The sequence below is a fragment of the Thrips palmi genome, unplaced genomic scaffold (assembly GCF_012932325.1).
Source record: "Thrips palmi isolate BJ-2018 unplaced genomic scaffold, TpBJ-2018v1 HiC_scaffold_10, whole genome shotgun sequence".
Classification (NCBI taxonomy): Eukaryota; Metazoa; Arthropoda; class Insecta; order Thysanoptera; family Thripidae; genus Thrips; species Thrips palmi.
The window spans coordinates 14,285,295-14,308,233 of record NW_023144621.1 but is presented as its reverse complement, the minus strand read 5'-3'; the positions used below and the strand labels follow the sequence as shown (position 1 = coordinate 14,308,233).

The 22,939-nt window shown below is 57.2% G+C and overlaps 1 protein-coding gene across 1 annotated transcript in view; it reads left to right on the top strand.

Annotated features, from left to right (window-relative positions):
- LOC117639052 (hemicentin-2-like) overlaps positions 1-22,939 on the top strand; it is a 52,479-nt gene that overhangs the window by 23,624 nt on the left and 5,916 nt on the right. The window contains exons 3-5 of the mRNA XM_034374409.1: positions 9,314-9,515; positions 15,430-15,581; positions 16,061-16,192. Of these exons, the coding sequence (XP_034230300.1) occupies positions 9,314-9,515; positions 15,430-15,581; positions 16,061-16,192 (486 nt within the window). The remainder of the gene's footprint in view (positions 1-9,313; positions 9,516-15,429; positions 15,582-16,060; positions 16,193-22,939) is intronic.

Here is a 22,939-nt window from a genome sequence, read left to right as displayed (position 1 = left end):
GGGGCCCCAACCTACACAGCGCCGGCAGCTACACTGCCCGCACTGTTAGGCTACGAATTTGATGACCGTTAGTTCGTTGGGATGTGAATATTGGGTCACAATCGTTTGAATGTGGATGGGGCCATAGTTCAAGTGAATGTGACCACCTTTTTAGGACGGCCCGTGTGAGCAGAGAAGAAAAAGAAGAAAAGAAGAGAAAAAAGAAGAAGAAAAAGAAGAAGAAAAAAGAAGAAGAAGAAAAAAAGAAGAAGAAGAAGAAGAAGAAGAAGAAGAAAAAAAAAAAAAAAAAAAAAAAATTAGAAGGAGATCACCAACAAAGACGAAGCCCCTGCGAAGTCGGGGGTAACCCGAGCACGCCGCTGTGTGGCGGGCCAGCCTGCGTCCGCAGGCGTCCGTCCCCTCGAACCGCCACACAGGACCAAGGCACAGACCTGCGCGCTCCGCCTCGCCCCGCCTCACCCCGCCCCGCCCTACCCCCCCCCCCGCCCCGCCCTACCCCACCCCCCCGCCCCGACGTTTGCCACCAGGAAGAGCGCGAAGGCCGCGGAGAAGCCCTTCCCAAACCCGGATCCGCCTTACAGTGCGACAGGCAGCCGGCAGCAGTAGATCGTCCCACGCCCTGAGCCCCACGCCCGAGAGAGAGAAAAGGGGAGAGGAGAGAGAGAGAAAAAAAAAAAAAAAAAAACCTCTTCCACTCTGGCCACTCTGTGGATAAATGCGTTGCCGTTGGACATGTCTGGAGCACGTGCGCTCGTAGCCGGGTGACGTATTTGCCGCTCCGCTTCGCTGGCCCAGCATCCGGCCGCTTCAGGCCGCTTCAAGCCGCTTCAGGCAGCATCGCTGAGGAGGTGGTGCGCGCCACGGATCACCTTGCCACCCACCCCCAAAAGGGGGTTTTCCCCCGGGGGGGGGGCCCGGGGGGGGAAAAGACAGACGGATGGACGGACAGAGAGACAGACAGACAGACAGAGAACGACAGATTTGGAAAGGGGAAAGGGCCCCGGCTCGCAAATTGGGCCGGGCCAAATTATTTTTTTTTTACTTATTTTCTTTCCACTTTTTTTTAACTTTTCGTGTCCGCCATGAACCAGCATCTTTACTGCTGCTATCCGCTTGCCTCCAGACGGCTCTCGGCTCGGCCTCGCTCCGCCTGCGCCCGGCGGTTTATGATTGCATGTTTATTGAAAGCGGGCTCCCGCTGTAATACGTCTCAGTCGGTTTGGTTTTAACGGTTGGCACGACGCGCTGACGCGTTGGCCACACTGCCAGGCGGCACCGCACTGTCTTGAGCAGCGCGGCGCATCCGGTAGTCCGAATAACACGACGCATGTTTTGGCGCGCCTCCAGCGGACTGCTTGCGAGCGGGAGGTCTCTCCTTCCCTCTCCCGCGAGGGTGCGAGGGAGACAGCCCGACGACAGCCCTTTTCGGAGTCACTCGGCAGGCCCTGCCGGATATCAACTGGGCCTGGGATTACGGAAAACTGGCATGCGTTTCACAATATGGCGCGCGTTGCCAACTTGACGGGATTGAGCTTGAAGGGAATCTGTTGGGGATCCCTTTTGTTTCGTGTTATGTTTGTCTTCTTGTTGGCGACACTGTTCAAAAGTCACTGAAACAACTTTGGGCCCGCGTATCAAGTCCACAGTGGGTCAGAAGACCGGTGGAGGCGGCCAAAATCCCAAACGCGTTTTGAAGTCCAGAGTCGCTAATTTGGACTAGAACCAAACTTTTGACCCCACCAGTGGATTACTCTCTCGACGAAGAATCCATTGGTGGGGTCGCACGTTCGGTTCGAGCCCCATTTAGCGACTCTGGACTTCAAAACGCGTCGAGAGGTTTCGCCGCCTTCTTCGTCCTTCTGGCCCACTGTGAGGCCTGCCTGGCCTGGTGCACTTCTCTCTTCCGTCAACCTTCTACGCGTCTACCTTTGACGTAACTTTGCCTACACTTCCTTTAGCCTGTGGCCTCTGCACTACCCCTGGCCTTTGGACTACCTTTTCGGCCCTGCCCTGCCTACCTTGGGCCGGCCATAACAATTATTATAACGGCTGGCAATAAATCGGCTGCAGTTGACCAGGGCGGCGCCAACACGGGGCCAGCTCGGCCAGCTCGGCCAGCACCGCGCGCAAAGCGCCCCGACCTGCATTGGCGCCGCTATATTTTGGCGTATCGGTGGTCCGGGGAGGGGGCGGGAGGGGGGATGGAACCCGAGGCTTACTGCCTGCAGTCACGGACACCGCAGAGAGAGGGAGAGAGAGAGAGAGAGAGAGAGAGAAACAATATAGCAAGCACGGCGTCAATCAAGGGAATGCCAAAATTTCACAAGGCCAGCCAAAAACAGAATCAAAGTAAAAGCGTTGTATTGTACGAGGAATAAAAATTAACACGTTTCTTGAACAAGATTGTTTTGCACTTCAAATAAAAGTCGAATTCAGAAGTCAGAAGTTGACACTGATGATTGGGCTGCACTAGCCCCTGTGAAAAGCGGGGTAGGTGTGCTGCGCTGCCGAGCGGTCTTGCATACCTCGCAGGCGGCTTGCTTGCTTCACCGCGTCCAGTTTGTTGTTGTTGTTGGAGGTGGTGCCGATGGGGGCGGGCGGACGGCGTCGAGTTGCATGATAGAGTGTAGCGCCATGCGCACTTTATCACTTGGGTGGCGACTTCGCCACCGGATGGACAACACCATAACCGTTTTATTTTGCAAAAAGAGAAAAAAGTACATTGTGTCCTTTGTTGTTGTTGTTGACGCCGCTCGGATTCGCCTTTTTTCTGATTTCGTTTTGGAGGTGTGGGAGCGCGGGTGCAGCTGTAGTTGTGATGGCCGCCGTCTTCCTGGAATCGGAGGCGGAACCATTTCCCATCCTCTCACTCAACAAAGAAAAATTTCATCAATTTAACTTTATCTGTTGTGGTTAATGATTTTTGTTAAAATATTTTTTGAAATGATGTTGCCACGAAAATCGTCCAAATCTTAAGTAGCCGTTTTGGCGGAGCATTTGTTCGACTGCACAGTAGGCCAGGAGGCCGGTGGAGGCGGCCAAAACTCTAGACGCGCTTTGCGCTCCAGAGTCGCTAAATGGGACTCGAACCGAACGTGTGGACCAATCCTCGTTCGGAGAGCAATCCATTGGTGGGGTCACACGTTCGGTTCGAGTCCCATTTAGCGACTCTGGAGCTTAAAACGCGTCTTGAGTTTTGGCCGCCTCCACCGGCCTCCTGGCCCACTGTGAACTGCGCCGAATGAGGCTGTCCGCCACGCGACTTCCCAGCTGTCCACCGAACTGCACTGTTTTTATTTTGGTCTGCACCGCCGTGCCTGTCCCAGTGTCCCAGGGCCTACTTTTATTTCTTTCCTGATTTGATGAAAAGTTTCCGCGGCGGAAAACTCCCTCCGAGTGAAGGGTCTGGCCGGCCGCCGGAACGGGATTGGAGAGAGAGAGAGAGAGAGAGAGAGAGAGAGAGAGAGAGAGAGAGAGAGAGAGAGAGAGACAGACAGACAGACAGAGACAGAGAGAGAGAGAAGGAGAGGGGAACAGAGGAGGATAATGTGGGATCGGGATGGAAGCCTACGGTAGCTGCATGGCCCATTTTCTTACACTATTTGAGGCCTTGACACCTTCCGACACTAAAATCAGCCCGTTGCGGAATTGTTTTTTAAAAGACTCTTGCGCAGTCTTTCTTGTGCACCCACACGCACACACACCTACACACTCACAGCCACACGCGTTCCAATTCTGTTTGGATACAGACCCCGTACTGGATACAGGCGACCGTACTATAAAGAAACCACGCAGCCCGTTTCACAGTGAGCCAGCAGACCGGTGGAGGCGGTCAAAACTTTTGACGCGTTTTGAGCTCCAGAGTCGCTAAGCTGGGCTCGAATCTTACGTGTGGGTTAGGCCCCACCAACGTGTGACCCCACCAATGAATACCTCGTACCTCGTTCGGAGAGCAATCCATTGGTGGGGGTCACACGTCCGGTTCAAGTCCCATCTAGCGACTCTGGAGCTCAAAACGCGTCCGGGATTTCGACCGGCGCCGCCACCGGTCTTCAGGCCCACTGTGGGGGCGGGCTTTCCGAAAGCGGGATGACGGCTGCCGTCCTGGAGGCGTGAGACTGAATTCCGCGAAAAGCGCCTCGGGCTTGACGGCACAACTTTTCTCCCTCCCACTCATCGTGTTTGCTTTATTTCGGAAAAAGGACGAAACCGCAGGCGCGGCAGAGAACATAATGTATAAAGAAATAATTAGTCCTGAGACAGTCTTCCAATGGCGCGCCGACGCCACTGTCAGGGGCGTGAATTAAATAGACGCACCGCCAAAATATTTTTCTTTTTCTTCTCACTTGACGGGCTTCTTTAAATTTTTTTCGACTCCCTTTTTTTTTAGCGGTGTTGCAGTAAGTTTACGGTGGTGCGCAAGGCGCAACGGCCACGCGGCGTTGCCGCCGCCCTGCCAGACCTGTGTACACACTTGCGCTAAACAGAGACGTAAATGAACCCCCTCCCTCCCTCCCCCCGGACCCGCCTCTGGCATTACGCGGCATTACAAGCTGTGATAAGAGTGGACGGCCCACATGAGTGGGAGGGAGGGGGGGGGATTCAGAAGGGTGCAAATCTCCGGCGCGCTTGTTTTGAAACGCAGGCGGCACATTGTTTCTCGTCCGAGTGCGAACCGACGAGAAACATAATTTAAAGTCTTCAAGGTCGATGTGGGTGAGGAGTTAAACTTTCCGCCGGTCACTCTCTTACAGTATTTTTCTTTTTTTCAGGCTAGGTAGATGAGCCTTTACTTGATGGTATCAGCATTATATTACGCACCCGCACCCTGCAGACCTTTTCAACGCGTCCCTCCGCACGGCACGCCACGGCCTACAGTGGGCCAGAAGACCGGTGGAGGCGGTCAAAATCCCGGACGCTTTGTGAGCTCCACGGTCGCTAAATGAGACTCGAACCCTGCTCGAACCGAACGTGTGACCTCACCAAGAGATTGCTCTCCACACGAGGAACCCACTGGTGGGGTCACACGTTCGGTTCGAGCCCTGTTTAGCGACTCTGGAGCTCAAAACACGCCTAGAATTTTGGCCGGTCTGCTGGCCCACTGTGCGGCCATCACGGCCACAGGCTTGTTAGGCCGAGGCAGGCATATCTCATCTGCAGCACTGATTCCGAGAGTCGTTTTCGTCGCTCCGTCTCTCTCGCACTCAAGTGGCGTCCCGCATAGGTGCGCGAGAGACAGAGCGACGAAAACGACTCTCGGAATCAGTCTGCTACGGCTGGTAGTAGCGCGCCCTGCCGCTGGTCGCACGTACTTTAATAGCCTGCCCGGGACGTCCCCTGGAAGAGTAATTATATTTCGTAAACAAGCAGCCGGGGTCTCCTTGCGTCTTGCGGCGCCGCTTGGTTCCGAATCCGCTCGAGAAAGAAGGTTCCACTGATATACACTCTCAAACGTCTTCGTTACCTTTTTATGGCACGAAGGTGCCTTTGGTCTTACAAAGTCGCCTTGGTATGTCTTGGTGACAGTTGCTTTCGAGACTGACACAGGTACTTCTTCACTAAGAATTTGCGCTCGCTTGTTCATGGTAACACCCAACTTGTTGTTTTTTTTCTGTCCGGAAGTACTTGCGAGATGAAAGGAACTCTCGACCGGATGCAAAAATTGTGCGGGAGGGTTTAGTTTCGAGTGCGCGCCAACTTGTGGGTAAGCGACGGCGCGAGGTTTGAATACGGAAACTGGCGGGGGCCGCCCGGTGGGTCGCGCGCTGGCAGAGGCCACGGTGGGGGCCACGGCGGCGAGGTCATGGTGGAGGCCTCGACGGCGAGGTCATGGTGGAGGCCATGGTGGAGGCCACGGCGATGAGGCCATGGTGGAGGCCACGGCGGAGGCCACGGCGGAGGCCACGGCGGAGGCCACGGCGGCGAGGTCATGGTGGAGGCCACGGCGGAGGCCACGGTGGAGGCCACGGCGGCGAGGTCATGGTGGAGTCCACGGTGGAGGCCATGGTGGAACCCGCCCAGGATGGAGGCCACGGCGGTGAGGCCACGGCGGAGGCCCTGATGAGAAGGTTCGGAGTCCAGTAATTAGAGTCGCATCACACGAGGGGCCGAGGCAGCCGAGGCCAAGGAGCAACTCTTTACTTGTCCGTCTCGGCCCCCTCCCCCGCCCCTCCCCTCCTTTTTTGTGGGGTCGGGAGTGGATCCCCTTCACTGTGCAACATAATGAGCTGGCTGCGGGAAAAACAAAGAGCTTCATCTAAACTTGTAGACCGGGGGGAGGGGTGGGAGAGTGAGAGAGAGAGGGGGCGACGCGATACGAAATGCATTCCGTGGCGTGGCGGCGGCGGCGTGCCCGGCCGTGCCCGGACGTCCCTCGTGTTTGCGCCGCGCCGTGCCGCGCCGTGCCGCGCCGTGCCGAGCCGTGCCGCGCCCGTCCTGTGGCCACAGCAGGCAGCGCGGCAGCGCAGCCAGTAAACCCCTGGGCGAAACCTTGTTATGCAACCGGGCGTGTGCAGGCGTGCAGGCTCACCCCCGAAACCCAGTCCACCCAGTCCGCCAGCCAGTCCCAGCGCGGCGCCGCGGACGAAAACACAGCAGTACACACACACACACACACACACACACACACACACCGTACACAGACATGCCTTGCCCTCCACCAGGTAGCGGATGGTATTGGTTCTGAGTGTGTGTGTGTGTGTGTGTGTGTGTGTGTGTGTGTGTGTGTGTGTGTGTGTGTGTGTGTGTGTGTGTGCAGGACGTACGTGTCGCGGGCTCCACACACCCACGGACATAATTAAGTCGCAAATGTGAGACACGAGAGAGAGAGAGAGAGAGAGAGAGAGAGACGCGTCTCTGGCGTGCCAACGTGTAAAGTAAAGTCCCGCCTCTCCGCGGGAGGGCACTGCGCTCGCTCACGCGCTGGTCCCTCCGAATGCAAATCGCTTTTTGAGCATGTGTGTGTGTGCGTATGTGTGTGTGTACCTGCCTGCGTGCCTGAGCGTGGGTGCGTTTTATATTTGTCCCTGCGGTTCAGTTTGTGCGGTGGTGGTACCCGTGGCCGCGCCCGTGGCGTGCGCATCGGCAGGTCGTCTGGGTGAGGGCGTTCATGCGCGGCGGCCGCCCCGCCCCACCCCGCCCCGACAGGTGAGGCACGTAGCCAGTTGTTGTTGGCTGGCTAATAAGTAGTCCCTTTGCGCGGCTCCCCGCGCCGCCACGCCGCGCATCCTGGAGTAGGCAGTGTCCTGCCGGACAGACATTGCCTATCTCTCTCTCTCTCTCTCTCCCCCCCCCTCTCCTCTCTCTCTCTCTCTCTCCTCTCCCCCCTCTCTCTCTCTCTCTCTCTCTCTCCCCCCCCCCCTCTCTCTCTCCTCGCCCAACTCCTTCATCCTTCTGCTCGCGAGTAATGAGTCAACCGCAGGGCTGTTGTCGGTGCTCGAGCACTGCAAGGGCTTGGACCCCCCGCCCCCTCCCCCTCCGCCTTTCTTCCTTCTTCTTTTCCGGGGCCACCCGGCCTTCCCCCAACTCGTCAGGCACTGCGCGCGAACTTGAATCAGAAAATCGCAATAGCTCGCTTCTGTTTATAATCTGATAAGAAAAGTTGTCTCGCTCTATCATTCACATTGAGGCCTGCTTCCATTACGGCCGCAGCTCTCTCTCTCTCTCTCTCCTCCTCTCTCTCTCTCTCTCTCTCTCTCTCCTCTCTCCCCCCCTCTCTCTCTCTCCTCTCTCTCCCCAAGATAAAAAGAACAAGACTTGGCGAGTCGGCAACGGAGAAGGGGCCCCTCCAATTGGGCCTCGAGTCGGTGAAGTTCGTCAGGGTGCTGCTGGCGGCAAGGCCGTAGCTCCCCCAGCGAGCGACATTTTTAGTTTCCGTCTGGTTTTGGTGCCATCTGGCGGCAGGTTTGCACCACCGTGACGACCAAGAAGAGCCCCGCCGCGCGCCGCGCCGTCATTAACAGCGGCGAGAAACAAAAACCAAAACTATCGCTTATTTTCGTTTCGAATTAATTTACATAAATTATGGCCGTTTTTGTGTTGTTGTTTTTTTCGCTTCCTCTGGGTCGTGATTGCTCATGGAGTGCTCCGCGGACGCTGCCGGCTGGTGTCGAGAGTACCCCCTCTCTCCCTTCTTCTCTCTCTCTCTCTCTCTCTCTCTCTCTCTCTCTCTCTCTCTCTCTCTCTCTCTCTCTCTCTCTCTCTCTCCCTCTCTCTCTCCCTCCCTCTCTCTCTCTGTCTCTCTCTGCAGGGAGGGGCTCTATTTGCGTCGGTCTAGCCCCGTGAAGAGAGTGATTAGTGCCGTACGTCAAACTACCCTTCCTACAACTGCCTGCCTGCCTGATCGCCTGCCCGTCTGTCTGTCTGCCTGCCCGTCTGTCTGTCTATCTGTGTCTGCCTGCCTGTCTGCCCGCCTGCCTACTTGGCTTGCGTGGTTCGGGGAAGACAGCACAACCAGCGACACTTGCCACTTACCTCTTATGCGTCTTCTGCTCGTTACGGGACCTTGTTAGAAAGCATTGTTTTTCCACAAACAAAATCACAACAAACATCTCGGTTAAAAGAAAAATCGCCAAAAGAAAAAATTGGTGAAAGAAATCTGTGTGGTTCGCCACCCCCTACTGTCGTCACGGCCTTGGGCGTTACAAGCCACAACTTTGACGGCTGGCTGCATGAGCGCTTCGAGTCGGGGGCAATCAATCAAGTCAGCCGTTTGTGTGTGTGTGTGTGTGTGTGTGTGTGTGACTGCGACGAGCCCCACTTCCCACCTTAGTCGCTGCGAAGAAGGGCGGTGCGTTCTAGTTGAGCGATCGCAGCTACTCAGCGACTCCCCCCCCCCGCTCTCCCCCTGTTCCTTTTACCCCTTCCCCCGAAAACCTCCCCACAATCCCCACGTTGGTGTGTGTGCCCCTCCTCCCCGCCGCGAACAGATTTTCCCCCTGCACGAAAAAAAAATCAGCGGGGGAGTCGAACGCGGAACTTTGGAGTGGAAGTCGACACCTCTGCCCACGCGGTCACGGTGACACGCCGGGCGGACGGGGCGCAAATTTGGCCGCTCTGGCTGGTAATTGAGGCCGTGCTTGCGGTGTAGGCGCCGTGGGCCGAGGCGGCCGAGGCGGCCCAGGCCATGAAGTGCCGCGGGGAGGAGGAGCACCGAGGCCGCAGGCCAGGGCACTTGATTGGGAAGTTTCCAGCTCGGTGGAGGTCGGAGCCCGCGGAGCGCGGAGCCCTCGGCGGAGCCGCAGCCACGGGCAGAGGTGAAAAACCGCGTCGGAATCCCAGGGATTTGAACCCGCGACCTTCGCTTTTGTTCCAGGATCCGCGGTGGTGGCGCGGGTGACCCGCGAGGAGGCGCTCATGGTCTCAGACACCGTGGCCGTCGAGATCACGCCGCAGAACGTCATCGTGGCCAAGTTCATCGGCGACAACTACGTGGCCTCGTGCAACACCAGCGACGGCTCCAAGCCGCGGTGGTTCGCGGGCCGCGGCGGAGCCGCCATTCAAGGCACCAGCGGAGGGTGAGTATAGGCGCTCGGCTGAGGTTGCACAGTGGATTTGCCAGAAGACCGGTGGAGGAGGCCAAAACTCTAGATGCGTTTTGAGCTCCAGAGTCGCTAAATGGGACTCGAACCGAACGTGTGACCCCACCAATGGATTGCTCTCCGAACGTAGAATCCATTGGTGGGGTCACACACTCAGTTTGAGTCCTGCTTAGCGACTCTGCAGCTCAAAACGCGTCTAGAACTTTAGCGGTCTCCACCAGCTGAGTCCTGTGTTTGTTGTAGTTGCTTACTCGAACGCTAGAGGTCTGCTGAGGCCTAACAGCGCTCATGGTGATGGCCACCGGGTTTCTGGTGGACTGTGTGGCGCGAGGGGGGAGGGGGATTCAACGCCCGGTGATTCCATTTTTTTTTTCACCGCCGCCACAGGTGCGGACAGTGGCCTGCAATGAGAGAGTGTCCCGTCTATTTTGTTTCGATTGCGACCGAATCGGCCCCCAATTACGGTTTGCCCCTAACTAACTGGCCCTTGCCCGGCATGGACATGTCTGCCAGCCGTGGGCAGGGAGCAAGTTTTTTCAAGAGGGTGGGCGGGGAGTGGGGGCGGCGGATCGCCCCCGGCGCAGCAGCGCGCGCCCCCATACCCCTCGGTGTCCCTCCCAACAAAAACACGCCATTACCGTTGGAGTACTCCATTTTTGTGGTTGCCTACGAACGCGTGCTGCTGGTGTCGCTCAAAGTGCATTCCTCCTGGGCAAACTCCCCTTCCAGTGGCGTGGCTATTTTCAAACAAATCCCCGCAGAAATGGGAGTCGTGCGGCGATCGGAACGGCGTGCGCTGTCTCACTCCTCTCTCTCTCTCTCTCTCTCTCTCTCTCTCTCTCTCTCTCTCTCTCTCTCTCTCTCTCTCTCTCTCTCTCTCTCTCTCTCTCACCCTCTCGCACACCAACACACGTACGTGCGCACTCGGAACAATCTCGGCGAACATGGCACGGCGCGGCACCCTTTGGCGCGTCGAAAAACAGGCTCCACCTTTGTAACATTGTCGAAACAAAGTCGAAGCAAACTCGCGCCACCGCGAACGGCATTGCAATTAATTCCAAGGGAGATGAGAGAGGGAGAAAAACTGCAGAGAGAGAGAGAGAGGGAGAGAGAGAGGGAGAGAGAGAGACTGGAACTACATAAGGGTTTGCTTCGGAAAGTGGCATTGTGTTCTACACGCCTCTTGTTCTTGTTTTTTCGTGTTTGTTTCTTCTCTGTTTTTGTTTTGGTTTTTAATTTTGGGAACGATGAGATGAGTCAGTGGTGAAAAGCACCGGCTTCTTTTTTAACAACGGTGGTTCTCTCCGCGCAAGTCAGTACGACATGTCTACTCCTAAGCCGCACAGCGGCAGAGCGACTCAGAGCGCGGCGCCTTCGTCGCTCTGTCTCTCTCGCACTCTCTGGCGTCGCGTGAAGGTGCGAGAGAGACAGAGACGCCTCGCGGACTCAGTCGACAGGCAGCAGCAGCTCAGGAGCGGCAGCAGACTCATTCCGAGAGTCGTTTTCGCCGCTCTGCCTCTCTCGCACTCACGCGGCGTCCCGTGTAGGTGCGAGAGAGACAGAGCGACGAAAACGACTCTCGGAATCAGTCTGCAGAGTAGCGGCGGGGAATCTGAAATGCGGGAGCGAATAATGTGAAGAAGACGGCGGAGAGACGAGCGAGAAATAAAACGGAGGCACGAGGGAGAAAGACGGAGAAAGGAGAAGTGTGTCTCACTTTGGCATGCAACGTGATACAGCCAACGCAGCTCCATCCATCTATCTACCTGTCCGTTCGAGAGCGGCCCGCCTTCCTGCACAGTGGGCTAGAAGACCGGTGGAGGTGGTCAAAATCCCGGCCGCGTTTTGACCTCCAGAGTCACTAAATGGGCCTTGAACCGGACGTGTGACCCCCACCAATGGATTGCTCTCCGAACGAGATACGAGGTATTCATTGGTGGGGTCACACGTTCGTTTCGAGTCCCATTTAGCGACTCTGGAGATCAAAACGCGTCTAGAGTTTTGGCCGCATCCACCGGTCTTCTAGCCTACTGTAGCCTGCCTCGCTGGCAGTCGGTCGCCGCGATTCAATATCAACATCGTTAGGACGTTTGTGATTTGGGGAATATTCTGAGATTGCTTTCAAGCGAACTGCAACCGAATTGAAGTCGATGAGACCTGCATTTTTCAGAGTGATGAGTCCTTTCCCGAATCAAAGAGCAGCGCCGGAGCGATTACGCGGCGCCGGCCGTAAATTATTGAGATTCCTAGAAGCTGTTTCGATACATCGATCGAACCGGGCGCGTGTCGGCGATGCCTGCGTCAGAGAGAGAGAGAGAGAGAGAGAGAGAGAGAGAGAGAGAGAGAGAGAGAGAGAGAGAGAGAGAGAGAGATGAATGCTTCTGTGACGGTGGATTTGTTGAATTAGGTTTCCAATATCCCTTCTTGGAATTCACCGTTCACTCCGTAAAACTTCCTGGACAAAATTATTATTTTCAGAAGCAGCCTGAGCGGGGAGCCTCGCTCGCAAAACAGCACCGCACATTACACTGAACTCGATGGTGCACGCACAAATTCCCCACCGAGTACAAGGCACTCGACTTTGTGCCAAATAATACCGTTCCTGCTTAAAGAGAGGAAACCATTTAACCGAATTTAACGGACGTTAAGTTACCCGAGGGTTTGTCATGTCAGGGCGTCGTCAGTCGGACACGTGGCGCGTTTCAAAAACAAAAAATAAGTTTTTACATTTTCCGGCCCGTGGATGATGCGTCCCGTCCTGTCTGCCACCTGTCGGTGCCCTCCGCGCCGCACACACTCTTTTTTTTAACAGTGGCGGTGCGTTCTGGCCAGCGGAATGATAAACCGGCGGTGGTCTGGCTATCGATTCCATTCATTCCTCCACTTCTTGCCACACGTGGAGGGGCGAGGGAGGGGCGGCCCACTAATGCGGCTGCACGTAACGATTCAATTTGAGGTATCAATGTGTATCAGCGTGTATCAGCCGGCACGCTATGCACGCTACCACCACTACGTGCCGTGAGCTTGCTGGCGGTCTTCTTTCAATCATCTTCGTCGTTTCATTCTTTTTCATTGTTCGGTTTTCTTCGTTTCTCTTCTCTCTTCTCCGTTAGATTTAGGTTTCTTTTGTCTACTTCTTCTACTTCCTCTTCTTCCATTATTTTCTCTTTTTCTTCTCCCCTCGCTTCTCCCTCCTCTTCCTCCTCTTTTTCTGTCTCCTCTCCCTCTTCCTCCTCCTTTAATCTCTCTTCGCTTCGGCCGCCACTTTAAAAGTGTAAATATAAGTCCATCAATGCCCGGGTCCCTGGGCGTGCCGTTTTTAAGTGCAATTAAGAATGGATTCGCGTCCGCTTCCAGCCTGGGCAGCGCAGCCCGGCAGCCGGCCAGCCAGGCAGGCAGGCAGCCAGCCCAGACGGGTTCCGGCGTAAAGTTGGCGGCTGCAGGGGGAAGGGGTGGGAGAGAGGGAGGGGAGGGGGGAGTCGGTGGAATGAGAGATCGGAAAGACAAGAGAAGGCGCAGTTTCTTGCGGCAGCCCAGCCGCCCCGAGGGCAGTAGTCGGCGGTAAATGGATGATAAAAATTCCACGACGCCTGACCCTCTCCCTCTCACCCCACCCCCTCTTGGTCTCGCTCTTTTGTCTTCTGGGAGTGGTGTGGAATTCCACTCGCCTTTATCCTGTTTTCCACTTTTGCGACATAAAATATTTGGGTTAAGTGCACCGAGAGATTCGAGCGGTCCGCTCCCAAAGTTGCAGTTGCGTGAAGTTGAGCCGGGGGGGGAGGGGGGGATGTAGGGCTATGGCCGTTGGTATAGCCGCTGACCCGTAGCAGTCGCCGGAGAAGACGGTGGTGAGTCGTCGGCGAAGGGCCGTGCCGTGGGACAGAAGCCGCCTTTGGTGAAGCCTTTGGTGAAGCCTTTCGAGAAGCCTTTCGAGAAGTCTTTGGTGTGGCCTTTGGTGAAGCCTTCGGTGAGGGTAAGGCCTTTAGTGAGGCTTTTGGTGAAGCCTTTGGTGAGGCCTTTGTTGAAGCCTTTGGTGAAGCCTTTGTTGGAGCCTTTAATGGAGCCTTTAGTGAAACCTTTGGTGAAGCCTTTGGTGAAAACTCCGTGACAGCAGTGCCAATTGTGTGCATGATGGTGATAAAATGTGAACAAACTGGCTGGCCCGGGCTGGCCTCTATCGTTGTTGCTCCGCCACCATGGTGCTATGTTGCCGCCAGCGTGGCGCCGAGCTGTCGTATCGGCTCGGTTAATACTTCACCGCCGCGTTCTCGCCTGCGTGCTCGCGCACCCTCCGCGGCCCGAATCCGAACACAACGGCGTCGCTCTGTCTCTCTCACACTCACGGGCCGCCTCCCGTCGGAGTGCGAGAGAGACAGAGAGGGGGGGCGGGCCAGCTTGTGGAACACGCTGTACCGTACACCTACACTGATTGCCGCGGCATTGCCGCCAAGTGGCTGCACTCCGGCCGAGGCATCGTTTATCATCAAATGCCCCCCTCCCCCACCCCAAGCGCGCGCGGCTGACAATACCGCGCCTTCCTGCCCCCCTCCCCCTCTTTCTCTCCCTCTCGCCTCACTCTCTCTCTCTCTCTCTCTCTCTCTCTCTCTCTCTCTCTTTCGCTCTCCCTAATGCCTGTCCACTTTCAACTTGTGTGCTCTCTCCTGGCGCACCCTCAACGAGCGCCTGCGAAGCGGCGGGTAGGCGGGCCCGCGCGACATAGCTGTGTTCGAGTTGCCTACCCTCGACTTCGCAGGGGCCCGCCCGCTGCACTGCCAATCGGATACGGGGTGAGAGAGAGAGAGAGAGAGAGAGAGAGGAGAGAGAGAGAGAGAGAGAGAGAGACCCGCTCGTTCCTCTTAGCGCGATGAACAGAGCGGCGAAATTGCCACAAATTACGACATAATAACCGAGTGGTGGAAAAAAACCGTGGCGGTAGTATAGTGCCTTCTCGACGCTCTTCTTGTCGGTGTTCCGGAGCCACACAGTGGGCCAGAAGACCGGTGGAGGTGGTGAAACCTCTCGACGCGTTTTGAGCTGCATAGTCGCTAAATGGGACTCGAACCGAACGTGTGACCCTACCAATGGATTCCTCGTTCGGAGAGCAATTCATTAATGGGGTCACACGTAAGGTTCGAGACCCATTTAGCGCCTTTAAAGCTCAAAACGCGTCTGGAATTTTGCCGCCCCCGCGCCGGTCTTCTGGCCCACTGTGCGCTGGTCGGCGCTGCTTGGCGGTGCTGCCCTCTACCTGTTGGGGGCGTAATTCAATCCACAGCAGCCGGCAGGGCTGGCGCAGGGCTGGCCGGCCCGGCCACTCCATCATTCCCGGACTAGTGCGCCGCGCGCTGCGCGGGGCAGCCCGCCCTCGGCTGCCTCGGCTGCTCGGCCCGCTCCGATCCATTTCGGCACCCGTAGCAAGCGTCGCTCTGTCTCTCTCGCGCCGCCGCGGGACGCCGCGGGACGCCGCCCGAGTGCGAGAGAGACAGCGGCGAGCCCGGCGGCGCAAGGATCGCCCCGAGATCGCGGCCCGATTGGGCGACACCGATTTGGACTGGCCTCGCGTTCCATGATTGGTCGCTGCAGGGGCGGTCCGGGGCGGTCGGCCCGGGGGAGGGAGGGGGAATTTTGATGACGAATGCTGTTTCTTGAACCGACTGCTGCAGTGCGGCTGAAACTCTAGACGCGTTTTGAGCTCCAGAGTCGCTCGATGGGACTCGAACCAAACGTGTGACTCCACCAATGGATTCCTGGCTCGGAATGGTCACACGTTCAGTCCGAGTCCCATTCAGCGACTCTGGAGCTCAAAAAAACGCGTCTAGTTTTGGCTGACTCCACTGGTTCTGGACCACTGTGAGTCGCTTTGAGTGTTGAATATGCCTCGTTGTTGCAGCACGGCGGTGTCCGGCACGGTGTGGCGCGGCCCCACCGGCGGTCTGCAGATCTACATCAGCAAGATCAACAAGGCCGACCGCGGCGAGTACTGCTGCCGCATGACGGACGGCAAGCGGCCCGCGGAGCGCTGCTTCGAGCTCACCGTCAAAGGTAAGGCACTTTCATCATTTTAGTTTTAGACAAAGTTGTTTTTTTAGACACATTAATTTTTGACAAGGATTTTTTGGTAAGGATTATTTGTCAAGGATTGTTTCTTTGACATGGTTAGTTTTGGCGAGATTTTTTCAACAGGGCTTTTCCTTGTGGCTTTATGACAAGTTTTTTTTTTACAAAGTATTTTGACAAGGGGTTTTTGACAAGTTTTTTTTGGTATGAGGTTTTTTCATCACGGTTGTTTCGACACGGTTTTTCAGGAAAGTTTTTTTTTTTCAAGGATTTTTGTTACAGGGTTTTTACATGGTTTTCACAAACAACTTTTTACAACAACTTTTTTTTTGCAAGTTGTTTTTGACAGAGTTTTTGATTTGACAAGGTTTTTTTTTTTCAACAAGATTTTTTTAAAATTGTGACAGGGTCATTTTGACAAGTTTTTTTTGTAATTTCTGAGCTTGAACCTTCGGTCTGCGCAGAGCCCATCGAGTTCCTGGACACCCCGACTGAGCAGACGGCCACGGAGGGCAACCCGGCCATCATCAAGTGCGAGGTGACGGGCGACCCGCAGCCCGAGATCCAGTGGAAGGTCCGCGGCCAGCCCTGGAACGGTGAGTCGAGTCTCTCTCGCACCCACGGGGCGGCGCGTGAGGCGAGAGAGAGAGACAGCGACTGCGGCCGGCGTGCCGACGACGAGGACGGGCGACGACGCGCGTTTGAAATTCGAATCTAGTGTCGGGGGAAATTCAGAGTGACGGTGCTGGAGCGTGGCGTCGCTGGGAGGGAGGGGGCGGGCTGACAGTGGAGGTGCGAAGCGGGTTCAGGTGTTACCGTGCAGCCGGGGACAAGCAGACGGAAAAGTGGGCAGGCTGACAGGCAGACAGACAGGCGGACAGAGCAGTGTGCAGTGGAGCGCGCGTCAACACGCCACTGCACACGACGCCCCGTTCCACCCCGCCCCGCCCCGCCACTCCAAGCAAGCCAAGTCGGTGATAGGTTGCTACGTGTTTGGCGCGTGCGGCGGCCCCGCGGCGGCCTGGCCGGAGCACTGCACGTCTCGGACGTGCGCGTCGCCGTGCGGCCAGACGTGCCTCCAGGTGGACTTGGAGGCGGGCCTGGAGGTAGACGCCGGGGGACTCCAGGACGAGCAGAGAGAACCACCGCACTGGGAGAGAGGGGAACTGGCAAACCGGGCAGCTCAAGTGTGGCGTCGTCGGCGGACGGTGGGCTAGAGAACCGGTGGGAGGCGGTCACAAAATCCCGGACGCGTTTTGAGTTCTGGAGTCGCTTAATGGGACTCGAACCGAACGTGTGACCCCACCAATGGATTGCTGTCCGAACGAGGAATCTATTGGTGGGGTCACCTGTTCGATTCTTGTCCTTTTAAGCGACGATAAAACGCGTCTAGAGTTTTGGCCGCCTCCACCGGTCTTCTGGCCCACTGTGTGTCGTCGTCCTCTTCCTCGTCGTCGTGCCGGCCACGCAACTTCAAGAGTACAAAGTGAGAAACAGCAACAACGACAGAAACAACAACAACAACAACAACAACAAGCAAAATGTAAAATTCGTCGAGTCTTTCTCCGTTTGTGGAGTGTAAGTTCGGCCCGCCCGCGGCGCGGCGCAGGGCGACGCTCCCGTTGAGAATGCACCCTTTTCGAAGGCGTTAGTGTCTACCCTCTTCCCCGGCGCGCCGCGCGGCGTGTCGACAGCCACGAAGACGGAGCAGCTGCGTGCCATTTACATACGGCTGCGAATAAGCCGCTAGTGTGTCTGCCGAGAGTCGTCTCTCTGTCTCTCTCGCACCTGTGGGGGACGCGCCATGAGTGCGAGAGAGACGGAGCGAAGAAAACGACTCCAGTCTGCAGTCGATAATATGCAAGCTCGAGCTTCAAATAATGACCCCCCCCCCTCTTTCTCTCTCTTCTCTCTCTCTCTCTCTCTCTCTCTCCTCTGCCTTCTGGTGCTCCTATTCTGGAGGGAGAGAGAGCGCCGCCAGCAAGGACCTCACAGATACAGTCACACACACCACACACACACACACACACACACACACACACCACACACAACCAGACAGACAGGCAGCCAGACATGCACACACACACACACACAAGATGCAGGCAGGGGGATTACATTCTACTTTCAGCCCCCTCTCCCCCTGTTCCTCGCTTCTTTTCCCGTGATGCTTTTCCGCCCGCGACTCGCCCCCCCCCCTTTTGTTCGGACGTGCTTGCGTGGCGGTGTGACTGCGCCCTTTTGTGTGTGTGTGTGTGTGTGTGTGTGTAGATGGCCTTCGGGCAGGGCATGGCGGCAGTATGGGACTTCAGTTGGCAGCGCTTACGGCGCGTGGTATGCACTCCACACACGCGCGCGGCGCGCCCTCTCCTCTCTTTCTCTCTCTCTCTCTCTCTCTCTCTCTCTCTCTCTCTCTCTCTCTCTCTCTCTCTCTCTCTCTCTCTCTCTCTCTCTCTCTCTCTCTCTCTCTCGCTCCCTCTTTTATCTGGGCGCTCTGTCGCACGCGCGTGCGGTGCCATATGCAGAACGGGGGCCGCGTGGTCGTAACCGCCAAATAATAAGGAAACTTGCGATGCTTTAGATTCGACGCGGTGATACGGGACGGGCAGGCAGATGCGTTTGGCGCCGCCGCACCCCGCCGCGCCCCGCCGCGCCCGCGCCTCTTGGAGGCCTCTCGGAGGCCCCCAGGCCCCTTCCAGGCCCTTCCAGACGCTTCCAGGCGCTATTTACAGTTTACTAGTGCGGTACGTGCTCGGCGCGGCACGGCTGCGGTCTCCGCGGCAACGCGAGCATGCGCCAGCACCGCCCGCCACCCTTATCAGTGCGTTATCCGACCGTATGCGGGGCGGGGCGGGGCGAGGCGAGTGCGGGAAATTCAAATGCTGCGGTCTCACCTTCTCCAGCACCTCCAGCCTGGGAGTGCTGGGATGGGAAACGAATGCACACGTAGGACTTGCCGCCGCCTCGCCGCCTCGCACCGTCGAACCTTGGGACCGTTTGGAACAGGCGCACAGTGGGCGAGAAGACCGGTGGACGCGGCCAAAACTCTAGACGCGTTTTGACTTCCAGAGTCGCTAAATGGGACTCGAACAGAGCGTGTGACCCCACCAATGGATTGCTCGTTCGGAGAGCAATCCATTGGTGGGGTCACACGTTCGTTTCCAGTGCCTTTCAGCGACTCTGGGGCTCACAACGCGTCGAGAGTTTTGGCCGCCTGCATCGGGCTTCTGGTCCACTGTGAGGCGGAGCGCATCACCACTGCTTAAGCGTCGGAAGTGAATAGCGCATAGTGTCAACCCAAATCAGTACACTTTAAAAACAAACTTGAACTTTGTTGACAAAAAAAAAGGACTTAATTTTCTAAAAAAAATAAAACAAGCGGTTTTTTCTTTCATGTTTTTAACGGTTCTTCATTATTTTTATTGTTATTACGTAGTTATATGGTTTGCCCTCGCGTTTCGCCCCGTAACAGTGGCAGGCGCTTGCAAATGTTGCCACTCCACCCTAAAAAAATGACACAACGCCGCGTGTCCCAGAGAGTCCCCATTGTGCCCTCCAGCCTCGCTCCAACTCGCCCCGGCGGCTCCAGCCTTGGCTGCAGCCGCCCCGAACGGCCCGCTCTGGACTGCCGGACTGCGGACCGAGAGCCCTTTTCGACGCTCCGTCCCTCTCGCACTCATGGGGCTTCCCGCATAGGTGCGAGAGAGGCAGCGCGACGAAGACGACTCTCGGAATCAGTCTGCTGCTGGACCATGCTGGACCATGCTGGACACTGGGGCAATCGGAGTTCACGGCTGATCCGCCCTGGTTATGTTTCCGCGCCCGGAGTGGCACACTGTCAGCGACGAAGATTAATTTTTCCGCCACTTTCGTCAAACGGAAAAAATAATAAAGTGAGGACGCATATCGTTTCGATTGATTGGATCGCCGATTGGTATAACCAGTCGCACCCCTCCCTCGTTCTGCGCGGACAAGACTTTTTTTTTTTTTTTTTGGGGGGGGGGGGGGGAAACGTACTTCACCTTTTCGCACGTTGGCCAACATGATGCCTTAATTGGCAGAAGTGTTTCTCTCGCTGCGCGTTGGCAATCCCGATGGCAATACACGTCCCGGTCGTCACGGGAGTCGTTGCGTCTCTCTCTCTCTCTCTCTCTCTCTCTCTCTCTCCTCTCTCCCTCTCTCTCTCTCTCTCTCTCTCTCTTTTACTCTCTCTCCCCCCCCCGCCTTCCAATTAGGAACCTCCTGTCAAAGAAGCGCTTTTTTTTTGCTCTGTCCCAATTCTTACTTTTCTCCTTTTCGTTTATTGGGCGAGCAGCGCTTCGTGAGTCGGCGGTACAGCCTCTATGCAGGCGAAACATTCTTCCAGGCGTAGAGTTAGCGCCCACCCTCGCGTCTTGTGCAACGCCGTAAACCCCCCCCCCCTCCCCCTCCCCCACCCCCACCCCCTTTCACCCTCGGCAGTCCCATCCATTCTGGACAAGGTACAGATCCCAGCCCTCCCGCTAACTAGCCAACTATGTAGGCAGCAACTGCAAAGTGCTGGGGACACGCCCCGCCCCGCCCCGCCCCGCCCCGCCATGCGGTGCAGAAAACGCGCCCACACCACTCCGGTTTCCATTGCACAGTATCTTGCCCCGCGCATGCAGACACAACGCGCGCAAAACCCGAACCCCGCGAAAAAAAAATTGAATCTCATATATTTTAATTTAAAAAAAATCGTTTTTTGGGGGAAGAAACTAGATTATGGATTGGCAGCAGAACATTTATCCGTGCTTTCACCGTTGTAAAAAACAGCAACGACAAAAATGCTGTCTGTAAAGTAAGTCCAGGAGAGAGGGAGAGAGAGAGAGAGAGAGAGAGAGAGAGAGAGAGAGAGAGAGAGAGAGAGAGAGAGGGAGAGAGAGAGAATGATGGGCATTCATGTGCGTCCGCGGGGCGGCAGGACTTTGGTTCGTCGCCAGATTGTCAAGCGCCGCGGCGCGCACGTCACACGCCGCCACGCCACGCCACCCTCTGTTCTCCGTCAACAGTTTGTCGGGGCGGGGCGGGGCGGGGCGCGCTACACCTACGCCAGACTCCATTGTGGTACGGGATGCGGCTCGGCTTCCCAACAGCGCGGTGCAGGGAGCGCTTTTCCAAGTTCATCCCCCCCCCCCTCTCCCTCTCTCTCTGTGATATGCCGCCACCTAAACATCCAATGAATACGTAAACAAACTCCGCCTAAGCTCCATCTTTAACGAGCCAACTTGGTGTAATTTTGTGCAAGGCCAGGAGGAGCGTCCAGGCCGCAAGGGCGGGGCGGGGCGGCTGGATCCTGGATCGCGGGCCGCGGCCGTCCCGATTGAGTCGCGTTAGCCGCGTTAGCCGAGGCGTTAGCCGGCCACGTGTCACCCTGTGAATCCAGATTAGGCTCCCCACCGCTTGTGAAGCAGACATCCACGGCCCCCGCCTGCCTCACTGAAGGCACGATTGAAGGACAACACGGTGCATGCCGTGCTCGTGGTGATGGTGGAGGTGGAGGTGGTGTTCGTGGTCGAGCCCGTGTTCGTGGCGATTGTGGAGGCCGTGTTCGTGGTGGAGGCTGTGTTCATGGTGAAGGCCGTGCTCGTGGTGATGGTGCAGGACGCGCTTGTGATGGAGGCCGTGTTCGCGGTGATGGTGGAGGCCGTGCTCTTCATGGGCAGGCCTGTTATGGGCCCGCTTGGTGAGGTGCGGTCAGGCGTGCTGGTGGAGGCCGTCCCACACCACGCCTGTCCTCATGCGATGTCCTGAGGGGGGCGGCGCTGCGGGAGCTGCGCGCCGGGGCTGAAAATTTAACAGAGCACGTAATTGCGCCGTTAACGCGCAATTTGCAGTAACGGCCATACTCCTAACTAATAACGTATGGCTTCGCTTTAGTAGGCGGCCGCAGGGCAGTGTGGTGAGGGGCGAGGCGAGCGAAGCTTGCGAAGCGCAAGCGAGACCGCCCCTCCGGCCAGAGACTGATTTGAACGTCGCCAGTCCCCGCCTCAGGCTGAGGTGCGGCAAGAGAAGGAAAACACGGTCAGCTGCCGTGAGTGGAGAGCCGGTGGTTCGCGGTGATGGTGGAGGCCGTGCTCTTGGCTATGGTGCAGGCCGTGTTCATGGAGGCCGTGCTCGTGGTGATGGTGCGGTGCAGGCCGTGCTTGTGGTGGAGGCCGTCCCACACCACGCCTGTCCTCATGCCGATGCCCTCCTTGTAGGCGGGTGCGGCGCTGCGCGAAGCTGCGCGCCGGGGCATGAAAATTTAACAGCAGCACGTAATTGCGCCGTTAACGCGACATGAATTTGCAGTAAAACGGCCATACTTCCTAACTAACTAACTGTATGGGCTTCCGCTTTAGTTTTAGTGCAGGGCCGCAGGGCAGTGTGGTGACGGGGCGAGGCGAGCGAAGCTTGCGAAGCGCCAAGCGACGCAGCCGCCCCTTCCGGCCAGCAGACTGATTTCGAGAGTCGCTTTCGTCGCTCAGTCCCACTCGCACTCAAGGGGCGTTCATGCAGGTGCGAGCAAGACAGAGAGGCGAAAACGACTCTCGGAATCAGCCTGCAGGCAGGCAGCACACAGTGGGCCAGAAGACCGGTGGAGGCGGCCAAAACTCGAGTCGCGTTTCGAGCTCCACAGTCGCTAAACAGGACCCCAACCTGAACGTGTGACCCACCAATGGATTCCTCGTTTGGAGAGCCATCCATCGGTGGGGTCGAACGTTCGGTTCGAGTCCTGTTTAGCAACTCTGGAGCTCGAAACGTGTCAAGAGTTTTGGCCGCCTCCAACGGTCTTCTGGCCCACTGTGCAGCAGCTAGCTGCCTCTGTGCCTACAGACCAGACCGCCTTGGCCTCGCCGTGATGGCACTGGCTGTGCTGGCCTCGGAGCGCCCTGGCCGCCCTGGCGGTAGACTGCACCGCAACACGTCTGGGCTGACGGCTGGGGCTGCTGGCGCGCCGGGGCGCTAGGGGCCGGGTGAGGCCGGGTCGACGCGGTGGCGGTGGCGGTTCAGGGGGAGTGCAGGGCGCGGTGTTTCATGTTTCTTGGCGTGTTCGGCTCGTCGCCCCCGTTTTAATGTAATCAACAGCTTGCTGCAGCAAGCGCGCACGCTCCCCGTTCGAAGACCCGCCGCCTACCTCGCCTCTCGTCTCACGGCTCCCGGACGGCCCCCAACGACCCCCAGTGACCCGAGCGATCCCGAATAGCGGCTCCTCTCTCTCTCTCTCTCTCTCTCTCCCCTACGGGACGCCCCATGAGTGCGACAGAGACAGCCTCGCGGCCGGGATGGCGCCGTGTCCCTGGCGCTCCACCGCTGCCCGGACGGTCCGGGACGGTCGCCGCCGC